Source organism: Leptodactylus fuscus, chromosome 6 (genome assembly GCF_031893055.1).
Source record: "Leptodactylus fuscus isolate aLepFus1 chromosome 6, aLepFus1.hap2, whole genome shotgun sequence".
NCBI classification, from domain to species: Eukaryota; Metazoa; Chordata; class Amphibia; order Anura; family Leptodactylidae; genus Leptodactylus; species Leptodactylus fuscus.
The window spans coordinates 177,215,153-177,231,801 of record NC_134270.1 but is presented as its reverse complement, the minus strand read 5'-3'; the positions used below and the strand labels follow the sequence as shown (position 1 = coordinate 177,231,801).

Below are 16,649 nucleotides of genomic sequence, written 5' to 3'. Positions count from 1 at the left end.
TATCGCTCTAATGAAAATATATATCCCACTTGCTGCCAACCAATTATGTCAGGGATCTGAATAAGCCATACATCTTGCTGGATTCTGCATATAGGTATGATATGTACAGCAAATGATACCAAACACTTTTACGAGTCCAGGCAAATCAAACATGAAGATATAACTATGCTGCCTTCTCCAGATACATAATGTGGGTGCTTATTAATGTCCAAGGGTTATTCTTCTGGTGAACTTTGGATGGATATTTATAAAACATACATTACATCTGACATCCCTTCTTCTGATGTTATCTTCCCGTTTGTTTCAGATACAGATTTAGATAGATGCTTCTTTACTGAAAAAAAAATTGTCACCTCTAGGGTTGAGTGATCGTGATCGGAAAAGATTGGATTCTGATCGGCGATCAAGAATATTTCACGATCGCGATCGGAATTCCGAACCCGATCTTTTCGGGCAAGATCAAGATCGGGGCTTATTTTAAACAATGCTTGGCTACACAGCGTGGAGTCCAAAAATTGAATCAATTTTTGGACTTCATGCTGTGTAGAGAATAGGATTTTTAAAATCCGATCTCCGAATATTTAAAAAATCCCATTGACTTGCATTGGGATTGGAATTGGGATCGGGTTTGAATAGAAAATGATCGGAAATCGAATTTTACAAATGATCCTGAAATTTCAAGATGGGCTCAACCCTAGTCACTAGAGATGACCGAGTAGTACTCGATCGAGTAGGTATTCAATAGAATACTACGGTATTCGAAATACTCGTACTCGATCGAACACTACTAGCTGTTCGAAGTTAAGATTCGATGCAGAACCAGCGTTGATTGGCCGAATGCTATACATTGCCAATCAACACTGGTTCTTCTCCTACCTTTAGAAGTCTTCTCCCTGCGCAGCGTTCCCACATCCTCTTCCAGCTCTGAATTCATCAGGCCTAGGCAGAGCCGACTGCGCGTGTCCACTTGTAGTGCGGGCATGCGCAGTCGGCTCTGCCCAGGCCCAATGCCTAGCAGAGTGAATTCAAGGCTGGAAGAGGACGCGGGGATGCTGTGCAGGGAGAAGAATCCAGCCCGACCATCACTCATGGACTTGGTAAGTAGGATTTGATCGAATGTTGCCTACCCCTGAAACGAGCATTTCCCCCATAGACTATAATGGGGTTCGAAACCCGTTCAAACAGTTGAAGAGTGTGCGGCTATTCGAATCGGATTTCGAACCCCGAACATTTTAGTGTTCACTCATCTCTACTAGTCACCTCTTGTTACAAGGACCTACAAAAACTTGCTTGATTTGGAATTATTTTACACAAAGGAAGACATGACGTCACCCCTACATTGAATTAAATTCTATAACTAGACCAATATATACACAATTCCATACATTATATATTAAACATACCTTTCAAGAATTTTTGATGATGCTTTTAATTTTCCAAGTTACCTGTATTTAAAATAAATCATAAAAAATTTGCAATTCCTACTGTTGCCGCCAACTTGGGATGGACCATGGGCCATAGGACACGATGGTCTGGAGCAAACCATATTAATTTCTATAGGAGAGGCCCATTATGGAACTGTAACTCCGATTGGGGCAGTTACACCAAAAGTCTGTCCATGTATAACTGCTGGTCATTGTCCACTGAATCTCTATGATGTCTATATCTGTCAACCAGCACAAATTCTTCCACACTCAGATTATTACAATATAGAAGGGGCAAACAGAAAAATACATATTTGTGTGAGTAAAGATCATTTCTCTTCCATGTGATTTTCTCTCCCCATGACTGGCTCATGAATATAATAACACATGATGGGATAAGTAAATGTAACTATCCTACTAATGTACAGAGATCCCAAGTACTTCTATACAGACCTTGTGCACCAGTCTAGAAGGAATTCCATCATCTGCACCACAAGACTACACGATGGATTGCAGTACTTACAAGCGTTATCATATACACGGCCATGATACCAGAAAATTACTGGAGGATTATTTTTCAGATAAACCTGGGATGGCCTTTGGAGAGGACATGGTGATATTTCCCATTAAAAGTCTTATACAAGCTTTTGCAGCAGGTCTGTATCTGGACTCTCTATGGTTAATTTGTTTTAAACCTTTAAGGACGTCGAGGAGTTTGTAAGTTAACACTCAACAACTTTCTTCATATTTCTTATCTTCACCTTCCAAAATTCTTAACTGCTTTCTTTTTCTGACAACAGAGTAACATCAGAGATTGTTCTTTGCTAGAGATGAGCGAACAGTGTTCTATCGAACTCATGTTCGATCGGATATTAGGCTGTTCGGCATGTTCGAATCGAATCGAACACCGCGTGGTAAAGTGCGCCATTACTCGATTCCCCTCCCACCTTCCCTGGCGCCTTTTTTGCTCCAATAACAGCGCAGGGTAGGTGGGACAGGAACTACGACACCGGTGACGTTGAAAAAAGTAGGCAAAACCCATTGGCTGCCGAAAACATGTGACCTCTAATTTAAAAGAACAGCGCCGCCCAGGTTCGCGTCATTCTGAGCTTGCAATTCACCGGGGACGGAGGTTTCCGTCCAGCTAGCTAGGGCTTAGATTCTGGGTAGGCAGGGACAGGCTAGGATAGGAAGGAGAAGACAACCAACAGCTCTTATAAGAGCTAAATTCCAGGGAGAAGCTTGTCAGTGTAACGTGGCACTGACGGGCTCAATCGCCGCAACCCAGCTTTCCCAGGATCCTGAATGGAATACACTGTCAGTGTATTCCCGTATACCCGATATATACCCCGATACCCGTTCCAACGGTGTGCCCCCCCACCTTCACCCCAGAAATACCCTGCAAGTCCCCTAGCAATAGAATTGGGGCTATATACACCCACAATTTTTACTACTGGTATACAGTGCCATTGTCTGACTGGGAATTCAAAGAATATATTGGGAATACAAATACCCTCATTTCTTGCTACTGCCATATAGTGCCAGTGTCTGACTGGTAATTCAAAGAATATATTGGGGTTACGTGCACCCACAATTTTTACTACTGGTATACAGTGCCATTGTCTGACTGGGAATTCAAAGAATATATTGGGGTTATAAATACCCTCATTTCTTGCTACTGCCATATAGTGCCAGTTTCTGACTGGTAATTCAAAGAATATATTGGGGTTACGTGCACCCACAATTTTTACTACTGGTATACAGTGCCATTGTCTGACTGGGAATTCAAAGAGTATATTGGGAATACAAATACCCTCATTTCTTGCTACTGCCATATAGTGCCAGTTTCTGACTGGTAATTCAAAGAATATATTGGGGTTACGTGCACCCACAATTTTTACTACTGGTATACAGTGCCATTGTCTGACTGGGAATTCAAAGAGTATATTGGGAATACAAATACCCTCATTTCTTGCTACTGCCATATAGTGCCAGTTTCTGACTGGTAATTCAAAGAATATATTGGGGTTATAAATACCCTCATTTCTTGCTACTGCCATATAGTGCCAGTTTCTGACTGGTAATTCAAAGAATATATTGGGGTTACGTGCACCCACAATTTTTACTACTGGTATACAGTGCCATTGTCTGACTGGGAATTCAAAGAATATATTGGGGTTATAAATACCCTCATTTCTTGCTACTGCCATATAGTGCCAGTTTCTGACTGGTAATTCAAAGAATATATTGGGGTTACGTGCACCCACAATTTTTACTACTGGTATACAGTGCCATTGTCTGACTGGGAATTCAAAGAGTATATTGGGAATACAAATACCCTCATTTCTTGCTACTGCCATATAGTGCCAGTTTCTGACTGGGAATTCAAAGAATATATTGGGGTTACGTGCACCCACAATTTTTACTACTGGTATACAGTGCCATTGTCTGACTGGGAATTCAAAGAATATATTGGGAATACAAATACCCTCATTTCTTGCTACTGCCATATAGTGCCAGTTTCTGACTGGTAATTCAAAGAATATATTGGGGTTACGTGCACCCACAATTTTTACTACTGGTATACAGTGCCATTGTCTGACTGGGAATTCAAAGAGTATATTGGGAATACAAATACCCTCATTTCTTGCTACTGCCATATAGTGCCAGTTTCTGACTGGTAATTCAAAGAATATATTGGGGTTACGTGCACCCACAATTTTTACTACTGGTATACAGTGCCATTGTCTGACTGGGAATTCAAAGAATATATTGGGGTTATAAATACCCTCATTTCTTGCTACTGCCATATAGTGCCAGTTTCTGACTGGTAATTCAAAGAATATATTGGGGTTACGTGCACCCACAATTTTTACTACTGGTATACAGTGCCATTGTCTGACTGGGAATTCAAAGAGTATATTGGGAATACAAATACCCTCATTTCTTGCTACTGCCATATAGTGCCAGTTTCTGACTGGTAATTCAAAGAATATATTGGGGTTACGTGCACCCACAATTTTTACTACTGGTATACAGTGCCATTGTCTGACTGGGAATTCAAAGAATATATTGGGGTTATAAATACCCTCATTTCTTGCTACTGCCATATGGTGCCAGTTTCTGACTGGTAATTCAAAGAATATATTGGGGTTACGTGCACCCACAATTTTTACTACTGGTATACAGTGCCATTGTCTGACTGGGAATTCAAAGAGTATATTGGGAATACAAATACCCTCATTTCTTGCTACTGCCATATAGTGCCAGTTTCTGACTGGGAATTCAAAGAATATATTGAGGTTACGTGCACCCACAATTTTTACTACTGGTATACAGTGCCATTGTCTGACTGGGAATTCAAAGAATATATTGGGGTTATAAATACCCTCATTTCTTGCTACTGCCATATAGTGCCAGTTTCTGACTGGTAATTCAAAGAATATATTGGGGTTACGTGCACCCACAATTTTTACTACTGGTATACAGTGCCATTGTCTGACTGGGAATTCAAAGAATATATTGGGGTTATAAATACCCTCATTTCTTGCTACTGCCATATAGTGCCAGTTTCTGACTGGTAATTCAAAGAATATATTGGGGTTACGTGCACCCACAATTTTTACTACTGGTATACAGTGCCATTGTCTGACTGGGAATTCAAAGAGTATATTGGGAATACAAATACCCTCATTTCTTGCTACTGCCATATAGTGCCAGTGTCTGACTGGGAATTCAAAGAATATATTGGGGTTACGTGCACCCACAATTTTTACTACTGGTATACAGTGCCATTGTCTGACTGGGAATTCAAAGAATATATTGGGGTTATAAATACCCTCATTTCTTGCTACTGCCATATAGTGCCAGTTTCTGACTGGTAATTCAAAGAATATATTGGGGTTACGTGCACCCACAATTTTTACTACTGGTATACAGTGCCATTGTCTGACTGGGAATTCAAAGAATATATTGGGGTTATAAATACCCTCATTTCTTGCTACTGCCATATAGTGCCAGTTTCTGACTGGTAATTCAAAGAATATATTGGGGTTACGTGCACCCACAATTTTTACTACTGGTATACAGTGCCAATTTCTAACTAGGAATTCAAAATGCGCAAGGCTCCCGGAAAGGGACGTGGACGAGGCCGTGGGCGAGGTCGGGGGAATGGTTCTGGGGAGCAAGGTAGCAGTGAAGCCACAGGGCGTCCCGTGCCTACTCCTGTGGGGCAGCAAGCATTGCGCCACTCCACAGTGCCAGGGTTGCTTGCCACATTAACTAAACTGCAGGGTACAAACCTTAGTAGGCCCGAGAACCAGGAACAGGTCTTGCAATGGCTGTCAGAGAACGCTTACAGCACATTGTCCAGCAGCCAGTCAGACTCTGCCTCCTCTCCTCCTATTACCCAACAGTCTTGTCTTCCTTCCTCCCAAAATTCCGAAGCTTTACAGAACAATAACCCAAACTATCCCTGCTCCCCAGAGCTGTTCTCCGCTCCTTTCATTGTCCCTCAACCTGCCTCTCCACGTCACGATTCCACGAACCTAACAGAGGAGCATCTGTGTCCAGATGCTCAAACACTAGAGTCTCCTCCATCTCCGTTCGATTTGGTGGTGGATGACCAGCAACCCACCCTCATCGACGATGATGTGACGCAGTTGCCGTCAGGGCATCCAGTTGACCGGCGCATTGTGCGGGAGGAGGAGATGAGACAGGAGTTGGAAGAGGAAGTGGTGGATGATGAGGACACTGACCTGACCTGGACAGGGGGGATGTCAAGCGGGGAAAGTAGTGTGGATGTTGAGGCAGGTGCAGCACCAAAAAGGGTAGCTAGAGGCAGAGGCAGAGGTCAGCAGCTTAGGCGAAGCCAGGCCACACCCGGAATCTCCCAAGATGTTCCAGTTCGTACCCAGCCCCGAAAAACTCCCACCTCGAGGGCACGTTTCTCGAAGGTGTGGAGTTTTTTCAAGGAATGCGCCGAGGACAGATATAGTGTTGTCTGCACAATTTGCCTCTCGAAATTGATTAGGGGCTCTGAGAAGAGCAACCTGTCCACCACTTCAATGCGCCGTCATTTGGAATCCAAGCACTGGAATCAGTGGCAGGCAGCAACGGCAGGACAAAGGCCGCCTGCCGTTCACGCCACTGCCACTGCCTCTGCCACTGCCTCTGCCTCTGCCACTGCCACTGCTGACTGTGCTGGCGATGCACTCCAGAGGACGAGCCAGGACACCACTTCATCTGCCTCCGCCACTTTGTTGACTTCTACCTCATCCTCCCCTGGTCCTGTCTTATCTCCTTCTCCTGCACCATCAAAGGCACCATCAGGCGTTTCTTTACAACAACCCACCATCTCTCAGACATTGGAGCGGCGGCAGAAATACACTGCTAACCACCCACACGCGCAAGCCTTGAACGCCAACATCGCTAAACTGCTGGCCCAGGAGATGTTGGCGTTCCGGCTTGTTGAAACTCCCGCCTTCCTGGACCTGATGGCAACTGCGGCACCTCGCTATGCCGTCCCTAGCCGTCACTACTTCTCCCGGTGTGCCGTCCCCGCCTTGCACCAGCACGTGTCACTCAACATCAGGCGGGCCCTTAGTTCCGCGCTTTGCACAAAGGTCCACTTGACCACCGACGCGTGGACAAGTGCATGCGGACAGGGACGCTACATTTCACTGACGGCACACTGGGTGAATGTAGTTGAGGCTGGGACTGCTTCCCAAACTGGCCCGGTGTACCTCGTCTCCCCGCCTAACATTCCTGGCAGGGACACGAGAAGAACACCCCCCTCCTCCTCCTCCTCTACCGCCTCCTCCTCCGCCACCGCCTCCTCCTCCGCTGTTAGATTGACCCCAGCTACGAGTTGGAAACGTTGCAGCACTGGCGTTGGTAGACGTCAGCAGGCTGTGCTGAAGCTGATCAGCTTGGGGGACAGACAGCACACTGCCTCCGAGGTGAGGGATGCCCTCCTCGATGAGACGGCAATATGGTTTGAGCCGCTGCACCTGGGCCCAGGCATGGTCGTTTGTGATAACGGCCGGAACCTGGTAGCAGCTCTGGAGCTTGCCGGACTCCAACATGTTCCATGCCTGGCCCACGTCTTCAACCTAGTGGTGCAACGTTTCCTAAAGAGCTACCCCAATGTTCCAGAGCTACTGGTGAAAGTGCGGCGCATGTGCGCCCACTTTCGCAAGTCGACAGTAGCCGCTGCTAGCTTAAAATCTCTCCAGCAACGCCTGCATGTGCCACAACACCGGCTTTTGTGCGACGTCCCCACACGCTGGAACTCAACGTTTCAGATGTTGAATAGAGTGGTTGAGCAGCAGAGACCTTTGATGGAATACCAGCTACAAAACCCTAGGGTGCCACAAAGTCAGCTGCCTCAGTTTCACATCCATGAGTGGCCATGGATGAGAGACCTTTGTGACATCCTACGGGTCTTTGAGGAGTCCACAAGGAGGGTGAGCTCTGAGGATGCGATGGTGAGCCTTACAATCCCGCTCTTGTGTGTTCTGAGAGAATCCCTGATTGACATCAGGGATAACTCAGATCACACAGAGGAGTTAGGGATAGCATCCGATCCGTCACAGCTGGAGAGTAGGTCCACACATCTGTCCGCTTCACTGCGTTTAATGGAGGAGGAGGAGGAGGAGGAGGAGGAAGAAGAGTTGTCCGATGATGTGATGGTGATACAGGAGGCTTCCGGGCAACTTCGAATCGTCCCATTGTTGCAGCGCGGATGGGTAGACATGGAGGATGAGGAGGAAATGGAGATTGAACTTTCCGGTGGGGCCAGAGGAGTCATGCCAACTAACACTGTGGCAGACATGGCTGAGTTCATGTTGGGGTGCTTTACAACCGACAAGCGTATTGTCAAAATCATGGAGGACAACCAGTACTGGATCTTTGCTATCCTTGACCCCCGGTATAAAAACAACATCTCGTCTTTTATTCCGGTAGAGGGGAGGGCCAATCGCATCAATGCTTGCCACAGGCAATTGGTGCAGAATATGATGGAGATGTTTCCAGCATGTGACGTTGGCGGCAGGGAGGGCAGTTCCTCCAGTAGGCAACCAAGTTCTCACCGGTCCACACAAACGAGGGGCACACTGTCTAAGGTCTGGGACACCTTGATGGCACCCCCTCGCCAAAGTGCCGCCACGGAGGGTCCTAGTGTCACCAGGCGTGAGAAGTATAGGCGCATGTTGCGGGAATACCTTTCCGACCACAGCCCTGTCCTCTCCGACCCCTCTGCGCCCTACACGTATTGGGTGTCGAAGTTGGACCTGTGGCTTGAACTTGCCCTATATGCCTTGGAGGTGCTGTCCTGTCCTGCCGCCAGCGTCCTATCTGAGAGGGTGTTCAGTGCAGCCGGTGGCATCATCACTGACAAGCGCACCCGTCTGTCAGCTGAGAGTGCCGACCGGCTCACTTTGATAAAAATGAACCACCACTGGATAGAGCCTTCATTTTTGTGCCCACCTGTGTAAAGCACCCCAACATGAAACTCCATGTCTGTACTCAACCTCTCCAATTCCTCCGCATCCTCATACTCATCCACCATAAGCGTTGCACAATTCTGCTAATACTAGGCTCCCTCCAACATGATTTCCCCCAACTCTGCTGGTTAGAGGCTCCCTCCACCCTGATTTCCACCAACTCTGCTGGTTAGAGGCTCCCTCCACCCTGCTTTCCCACAACTCTGCTGGTTAGAGGCTCCTTCCACCATGAATTTGCCCAAACTGGGCTGTTTAGAGGCTCCCTCCACCATGAATTGGTCCAAACTGGGCTGGTTAGAGGCTCCCTCCACCATTAATTGGTCCAAACTGGGCTGGTTAGAGGCTCCCTCCACCATGAATTGGTCCAAACTGGGGTTTTTAGAGGCTCCCTCCACCATGAATTGGTCCAAACTTGGCTGTTTAGAGGCTCCCTCCACCATGAATTGGTCCAAACTGGGGTGGTTAGAGGCTCCCTCCACCATTAATTGGTCCAAACTGGGCTGGTTAGAGGCTCCCTCCACCATTAATTGGTCCAAACTGGGCTGGTTAGAGGCTCCCTCCACCATGAATTGGTCCAAACTGGGTTTTTTAGAGGCTCCCTCCACCATGAATTTGCCCAAACTGGGCTGTTTAGAGGCTCCCTCCACCATGAATTGGTCCAAACTGGGCTGGTTAGAGGCTCCCTCCACCATGAATTTCCCAAAACTTGGCTGTTTAGAGGCTCCCTCCACCATTAATTGGTCCAAACTGGGCTGGTTAGAGGCTCCCTCCACCATGAATTGGTCCAAACTGGGGTTTTTAGAGGCTCCCTCCACCATGAATTGGTCCAAACTTGGCTGTTTAGAGGCTCCCTCCACCATGAATTGGTCCAAACTGGGGTGGTTAGAGGCTCCCTCCACCATTAATTGGTCCAAACTGGGCTGGTTAGAGGCTCCCTCCACCATTAATTGGTCCAAACTGGGCTGGTTAGAGGCTCCCTCCACCATGAATTTGCCCAAACTGGGCTGTTTAGAGGCTCCCTCCACCATGAATTTGCCCAAACTGGGCTGGTTAGAGGCTCCCTCCACCATGAATTGGTCCAAACGGGTTTTTAGAGGCTCCCTTCACCATGAATTGGTCCAAACTTGGCTGTTTAGAGGCTCCCTCCACCATGAATTGGTCCAAACTGGGGTGGTTAGAGGCTCCCTCCACCATTAATTGGTCCAAACTGGGCTGGTTAGAGGCTCCCTCCACCATTAATTGGTCCAAACTGGGCTGTTTAGAGGCTCCCTCCACCTGGAATTTGCCCAAACTGGGCTGTTTAGAGGCTCCCTCCACCATGAATTGGTCCAAACTGGGGTTTTTAGAGGCTCCCTCCACCATGAATTGGTCCAAACTTGGCTGTTTAGAGGCTCCCTCCACCATGAATTGGTCCAAACTGGGGTGGTTAGAGGCTCCCTCCACCATTAATTGGTCCAAACTGGGCTGGTTAGAGGCTCCCTCCACCATTAATTGGTCCAAACTGGGCTGGTTAGAGGCTCCCTCCACCATGAATTGGTCCAAACTGGGTTTTTTAGAGGCTCCCTCCACCATGAATTTGCCCAAACTGGGCTGTTTAGAGGCTCCCTCCACCATGAATTGGTCCAAACTGGGCTGGTTAGAGGCTCCCTCCACCATGAATTTCCCAAAACTTGGCTGTTTAGAGGCTCCCTCCACCATTAATTGGTCCAAACTGGGCTGGTTAGAGGCTCCCTCCACCATGAATTGGTCCAAACTGGGGTTTTTAGAGGCTCCCTCCACCATGAATTGGTCCAAACTTGGCTGTTTAGAGGCTCCCTCCACCATGAATTGGTCCAAACTGGGGTGGTTAGAGGCTCCCTCCACCATTAATTGGTCCAAACTGGGCTGGTTAGAGGCTCCCTCCACCATTAATTGGTCCAAACTGGGCTGGTTAGAGGCTCCCTCCACCATGAATTGGTCCAAACTGGGGTTTTTAGAGGCTCCCTCCACCATGAATTGGTCCAAACTTGGCTGTTTAGAGGCTCCCTCCACCATTAATTGGTCCAAACTGGGCTGGTTAGAGGCTCCCTCCACCATGAATTGGTCCAAACTGGGTTTTTTAGAGGCTCCCTCCACCATGAATTTGCCCAAACTGGGCTGTTTAGAGGCTCCCTCCACCATGAATTGGTCCAAACTGGGTTTTTTAGAGGCTCCCTCCACCATGAATTGGTCCAAACTTGGCTGGTTAGAGGCTCCCTCCACCATGAATTTGCCCAAACTGGGCTGGTTAGAGGCTCCCTCCACCATTAATTGGTCCAAACTGGGCTGGTTAGAGGCTCCCTCCACCATTAATTGGTCCAAACTGGGCTGGTTAGAGGCTCCCTCCACCATTAATTGGTCCAAACTGGGCTGGTTAGAGGCTCCCTCCACCATTAATTGGTCCAAACTGGGCTGGTTAGAGGCTCCCTCCACCATTAATTGGTCCAAACTGGGCTGGTTAGAGGCTCCCTCCACCATGAATTGGTCCAAACTGGGTTTTTTAGAGGCTCCCTCCACCATGAATTTGCCCAAACTGGGCTGTTTAGAGGCTCCCTCCACCATGAATTTGCCCAAACTGGGCTGGTTAGAGGCTCCCTCCACCATGAATTGGTCCAAACTGGGGTTTTTAGAGGCTCCCTCCACCATGAATTGGTCCAAACTTGGCTGTTTAGAGGCTCCCTCCACCATGAATTGGTCCAAACTGGGGTGGTTAGAGGCTCCCTCCACCATTAATTGGTCCAAACTGGGCTGGTTAGAGGCTCCCTCCACCATTAATTGGTCCAAACTGGGCTGGTTAGAGGCTCCCTCCACCATGAATTGGTCCAAACTGGGTTTTTTAGAGGCTCCCTCCACCATGAATTTGCCCAAACTGGGCTGTTTAGAGGCTCCCTCCACCATGAATTGGTCCAAACTGGGCTGGTTAGAGGCTCCCTCCACCATGAATTTCCCAAAACTTGGCTGTTTAGAGGCTCCCTCCACCATTAATTGGTCCAAACTGGGCTGGTTAGAGGCTCCCTCCACCATGAATTGGTCCAAACTGGGGTTTTTAGAGGCTCCCTCCACCATGAATTGGTCCAAACTTGGCTGTTTAGAGGCTCCCTCCACCATGAATTGGTCCAAACTGGGGTGGTTAGAGGCTCCCTCCACCATTAATTGGTCCAAACTGGGCTGGTTAGAGGCTCCCTCCACCATGAATTGGTCCAAACTGGGTTTTTTAGAGGCTCCCTCCACCATGAATTTGCCCAAACTGGGCTGTTTAGAGGCTCCCTCCACCATGAATTTGCCCAAACTGGGCTGGTTAGAGGCTCCCTCCACCATGAATTGGTCCAAACGGGTTTTTAGAGGCTCCCTTCACCATGAATTGGTCCAAACTTGGCTGTTTAGAGGCTCCCTCCACCATGAATTGGTCCAAACTGGGTTTTTTAGAGGCTCCCTCCACCATGAATTTGCCCAAACTGGGCTGTTTAGAGGCTCCCTCCACCATGAATTGGTCCAAACGGGTTTTTAGAGGCTCCCTTCACCATGAATTGGTCCAAACTTGGCTGTTTAGAGGCTCCCTCCACCATGAATTGGTCCAAACTGGGGTGGTTAGAGGCTCCCTCCACCATGAATTGGTCCAAACTGGGCTGGTTAGAGGCTCCCTCCACCATTAATTGGTCCAAACTGGGCTGGTTAGAGGCTCCCTCCACCATGAATTGGTCCAAACTGGGCTGTTTAGAGGCTCCCTCCACCATGAATTGGTCCAAACTTGGCTGTTTAGAGGCTCCCTCCACCATGAATTGGTCCAAACTGGGGTGGTTAGAGGCTCCCTCCACCATTAATTGGTCCAAACTGGGCTGGTTAGAGGCTCCCTCCACCATTAATTGGTCCAAACTGGGCTGGTTAGAGGCTCCCTCCACCATGAATTGGTCCAAACTGGGTTTTTTAGAGGCTCCCTCCACCATGAATTTGCCCAAACTGGGCTGTTTAGAGGCTCCCTCCACCATGAATTGGTCCAAACTGGGCTGGTTAGAGGCTCCCTCCACCATGAATTTCCCAAAACTTGGCTGTTTAGAGGCTCCCTCCACCATTAATTGGTCCAAACTGGGCTGGTTAGAGGCTCCCTCCACCATGAATTGGTCCAAACTGGGGTTTTTAGAGGCTCCCTCCACCATGAATTGGTCCAAACTTGGCTGTTTAGAGGCTCCCTCCACCATGAATTGGTCCAAACTGGGGTGGTTAGAGGCTCCCTCCACCATTAATTGGTCCAAACTGGGCTGGTTAGAGGCTCCCTCCACCATTAATTGGTCCAAACTGGGCTGGTTAGAGGCTCCCTCCACCATGAATTTGCCCAAACTGGGCTGTTTAGAGGCTCCCTCCACCATGAATTTGCCCAAACTGGGCTGGATAGAGGCTCCCTCCACCATGAATTGGTCCAAACGGGTTTTTAGAGGCTCCCTTCACCATGAATTGGTCCAAACTTGGCTGTTTAGAGGCTCCCTCCACCATGAATTGGTCCAAACTGGGGTGGTTAGAGGCTCCCTCCACCATTAATTGGTCCAAACTGGGCTGGTTAGAGGCTCCCTCCACCATTAATTGGTCCAAACTGGGCTGGTTAGAGGCTCCCTCCACCATGAATTGGTCCAAACTGGGGTTTTTAGAGGCTCCCTCCACCATGAATTGGTCCAAACTTGGCTGTTTAGAGGCTCCCTCCACCATGAATTGGTCCAAACTGGGCTGGTTAGAGGCTCCCTCCACCATGAATTGGTCCAAACTGGGTTTTTTAGAGGCTCCCTCCACCATGAATTTGCCCAAACTGGGCTGTTTAGAGGCTCCCTCCACCATGAATTGGTCCAAACTGGGTTTTTTAGAGGCTCCCTCCACCATGAATTGGTCCAAACTTGGCTGGTTAGAGGCTCCCTCCACCATGAATTTGCCCAAACTGGGCTGGTTAGAGGCTCCCTCCACCATTAATTGGTCCAAACTGGGCTGGTTAGAGGCTCCCTCCACCATTAATTGGTCCAAACTGGGCTGGTTAGAGGCTCCCTCCACCATTAATTGGTCCAAACTGGGCTGGTTAGAGGCTCCCTCCACCATTAATTGGTCCAAACTGGGCTGGTTAGAGGCTCCCTCCACCATTAATTGGTCCAAACTGGGCTGGTTAGAGGCTCCCTCCACCATGAATTGGTCCAAACTGGGCTGGTTAGAGGCTCCCTCCACCATGAATTGGTCCAAACTGGGTTTTTTAGAGGCTCCCTCCACCATGAATTTGCCCAAACTGGGCTGTTTAGAGGCTCCCTCCACCATGAATTTGCCCAAACTGGGCTGGTTAGAGGCTCCCTCCACCATGAATTGGTCCAAACTGGGGTTTTTAGAGGCTCCCTCCACCATGAATTGGTCCAAACTTGGCTGTTTAGAGGCTCCCTCCACCATGAATTGGTCCAAACTGGGGTGGTTAGAGGCTCCCTCCACCATTAATTGGTCCAAACTGGGCTGGTTAGAGGCTCCCTCCACCATTAATTGGTCCAAACTGGGCTGGTTAGAGGCTCCCTCCACCATGAATTGGTCCAAACTGGGTTTTTTAGAGGCTCCCTCCACCATGAATTTGCCCAAACTGGGCTGTTTAGAGGCTCCCTCCACCATGAATTGGTCCAAACTGGGCTGGTTAGAGGCTCCCTCCACCATGAATTTCCCAAAACTTGGCTGTTTAGAGGCTCCCTCCACCATTAATTGGTCCAAACTGGGCTGGTTAGAGGCTCCCTCCACCATGAATTGGTCCAAACTGGGGTTTTTAGAGGCTCCCTCCACCATGAATTGGTCCAAACTTGGCTGTTTAGAGGCTCCCTCCACCATGAATTGGTCCAAACTGGGGTGGTTAGAGGCTCCCTCCACCATTAATTGGTCCAAACTGGGCTGGTTAGAGGCTCCCTCCACCATGAATTGGTCCAAACTGGGCTGGTTAGAGGCTCCCTCCACCATGAATTGGTCCAAACTGGGTTTTTTAGAGGCTCCCTCCACCATGAATTTGCCCAAACTGGGCTGTTTAGAGGCTCCCTCCACCATGAATTTGCCCAAACTGGGCTGGTTAGAGGCTCCCTCCACCATGAATTGGTCCAAACGGGTTTTTAGAGGCTCCCTTCACCATGAATTGGTCCAAACTTGGCTGTTTAGAGGCTCCCTCCACCATGAATTGGTCCAAACTGGGTTTTTTAGAGGCTCCCTCCACCATGAATTTGCCCAAACTGGGCTGTTTAGAGGCTCCCTCCACCATGAATTGGTCCAAACGGGTTTTTAGAGGCTCCCTTCACCATGAATTGGTCCAAACTTGGCTGTTTAGAGGCTCCCTCCACCATGAATTGGTCCAAACTGGGGTGGTTAGAGGCTCCCTCCACCATGAATTGGTCCAAACTGGGCTGGTTAGAGGCTCCCTCCACCATGAATTGGTCCAAACTGGGCTGGTTAGAGGCTCCCTCCACCATTAATTGGTCCAAACTGGGCTGGTTAGAGGCTCCCTCCACCATGAATTGGTCCAAACTGGGGTTTTTAGAGGCTCCCTCCACCATGAATTGGTCCAAACTTGGCTGTTTAGAGGCTCCCTCCACCATGAATTGGTCCAAACTGGGGTGGTTAGAGGCTCCCTCCACCATTAATTGGTCCAAACTGGGCTGGTTAGAGGCTCCCTCCACCATTAATTGGTCCAAACTGGGCTGGTTAGAGGCTCCCTCCACCATGAATTGGTCCAAACTGGGTTTTTTAGAGGCTCCCTCCACCATGAATTTGCCCAAACTGGGCTGTTTAGAGGCTCCCTCCACCATGAATTGGTCCAAACTGGGCTGGTTAGAGGCTCCCTCCACCATGAATTTCCCAAAACTTGGCTGTTTAGAGGCTCCCTCCACCATTAATTGGTCCAAACTGGGCTGGTTAGAGGCTCCCTCCACCATGAATTGGTCCAAACTGGGGTTTTTAGAGGCTCCCTCCACCATGAATTGGTCCAAACTTGGCTGTTTAGAGGCTCCCTCCACCATGAATTGGTCCAAACTGGGGTGGTTAGAGGCTCCCTCCACCATTAATTGGTCCAAACTGGGCTGGTTAGAGGCTCCCTCCACCATGAATTGGTCCAAACTGGGTTTTTTAGAGGCTCCCTCCACTATGAATTTGCCCAAACTGGGCTGTTTAGAGGCTCCCTCCACCATGAATTTGCCCAAACTGGGCTGGTTAGAGGCTCCCTCCACCATGAATTGGTCCAAACGGGTTTTTAGAGGCTCCCTTCACCATGAATTGGTCCAAACTTGGCTGTTTAGAGGCTCCCTCCACCATGAATTGGTCCAAACTGGGTTTTTTAGAGGCTCCCTCCACCATGAATTTGCCCAAACTGGGCTGTTTAGAGGCTCCCTCCACCATGAATTGGTCCAAACGGGTTTTTAGAGGCTCCCTTCACCATGAATTGGTCCAAACTTGGCTGTTTAGAGGCTCCCTCCACCATGAATTGGTCCAAACTGGGGTGGTTAGAGGCTCCCTCCACCATGAATTGGTCCAAACTGGGCTGGTTAGAGGCTCCCTCCACCATTAATTGGTCCAAACTGGGCTGGTTAGAGGCTCCCTCCACCATAAATTGGTCCAAACTGGGGTTTTTAGAGGCTCCCTCCACCATGAATTGGTCCAAACTTGGCTGTTTAGAGGCTCCCTCCACCATTAATTGGTCCAAACTGGGCTGGTTAGAGGC

At 48.7% G+C, this 16,649-nt stretch overlaps 1 protein-coding gene across 1 annotated transcript in view; it reads left to right on the top strand.

The window, feature by feature from the left end:
- The first annotated feature begins 1,929 nt into the window (after positions 1-1,929).
- Positions 1,930-16,649, top strand: part of LOC142209033 (nicotinamide N-methyltransferase-like) — a 48,559-nt gene continuing 33,839 nt past the window's right edge. The window contains exon 1 of the mRNA XM_075277969.1: positions 1,930-2,080. Coding sequence (XP_075134070.1) covers positions 1,930-2,080 — 151 coding nt within the window. The remainder of the gene's footprint in view (positions 2,081-16,649) is intronic.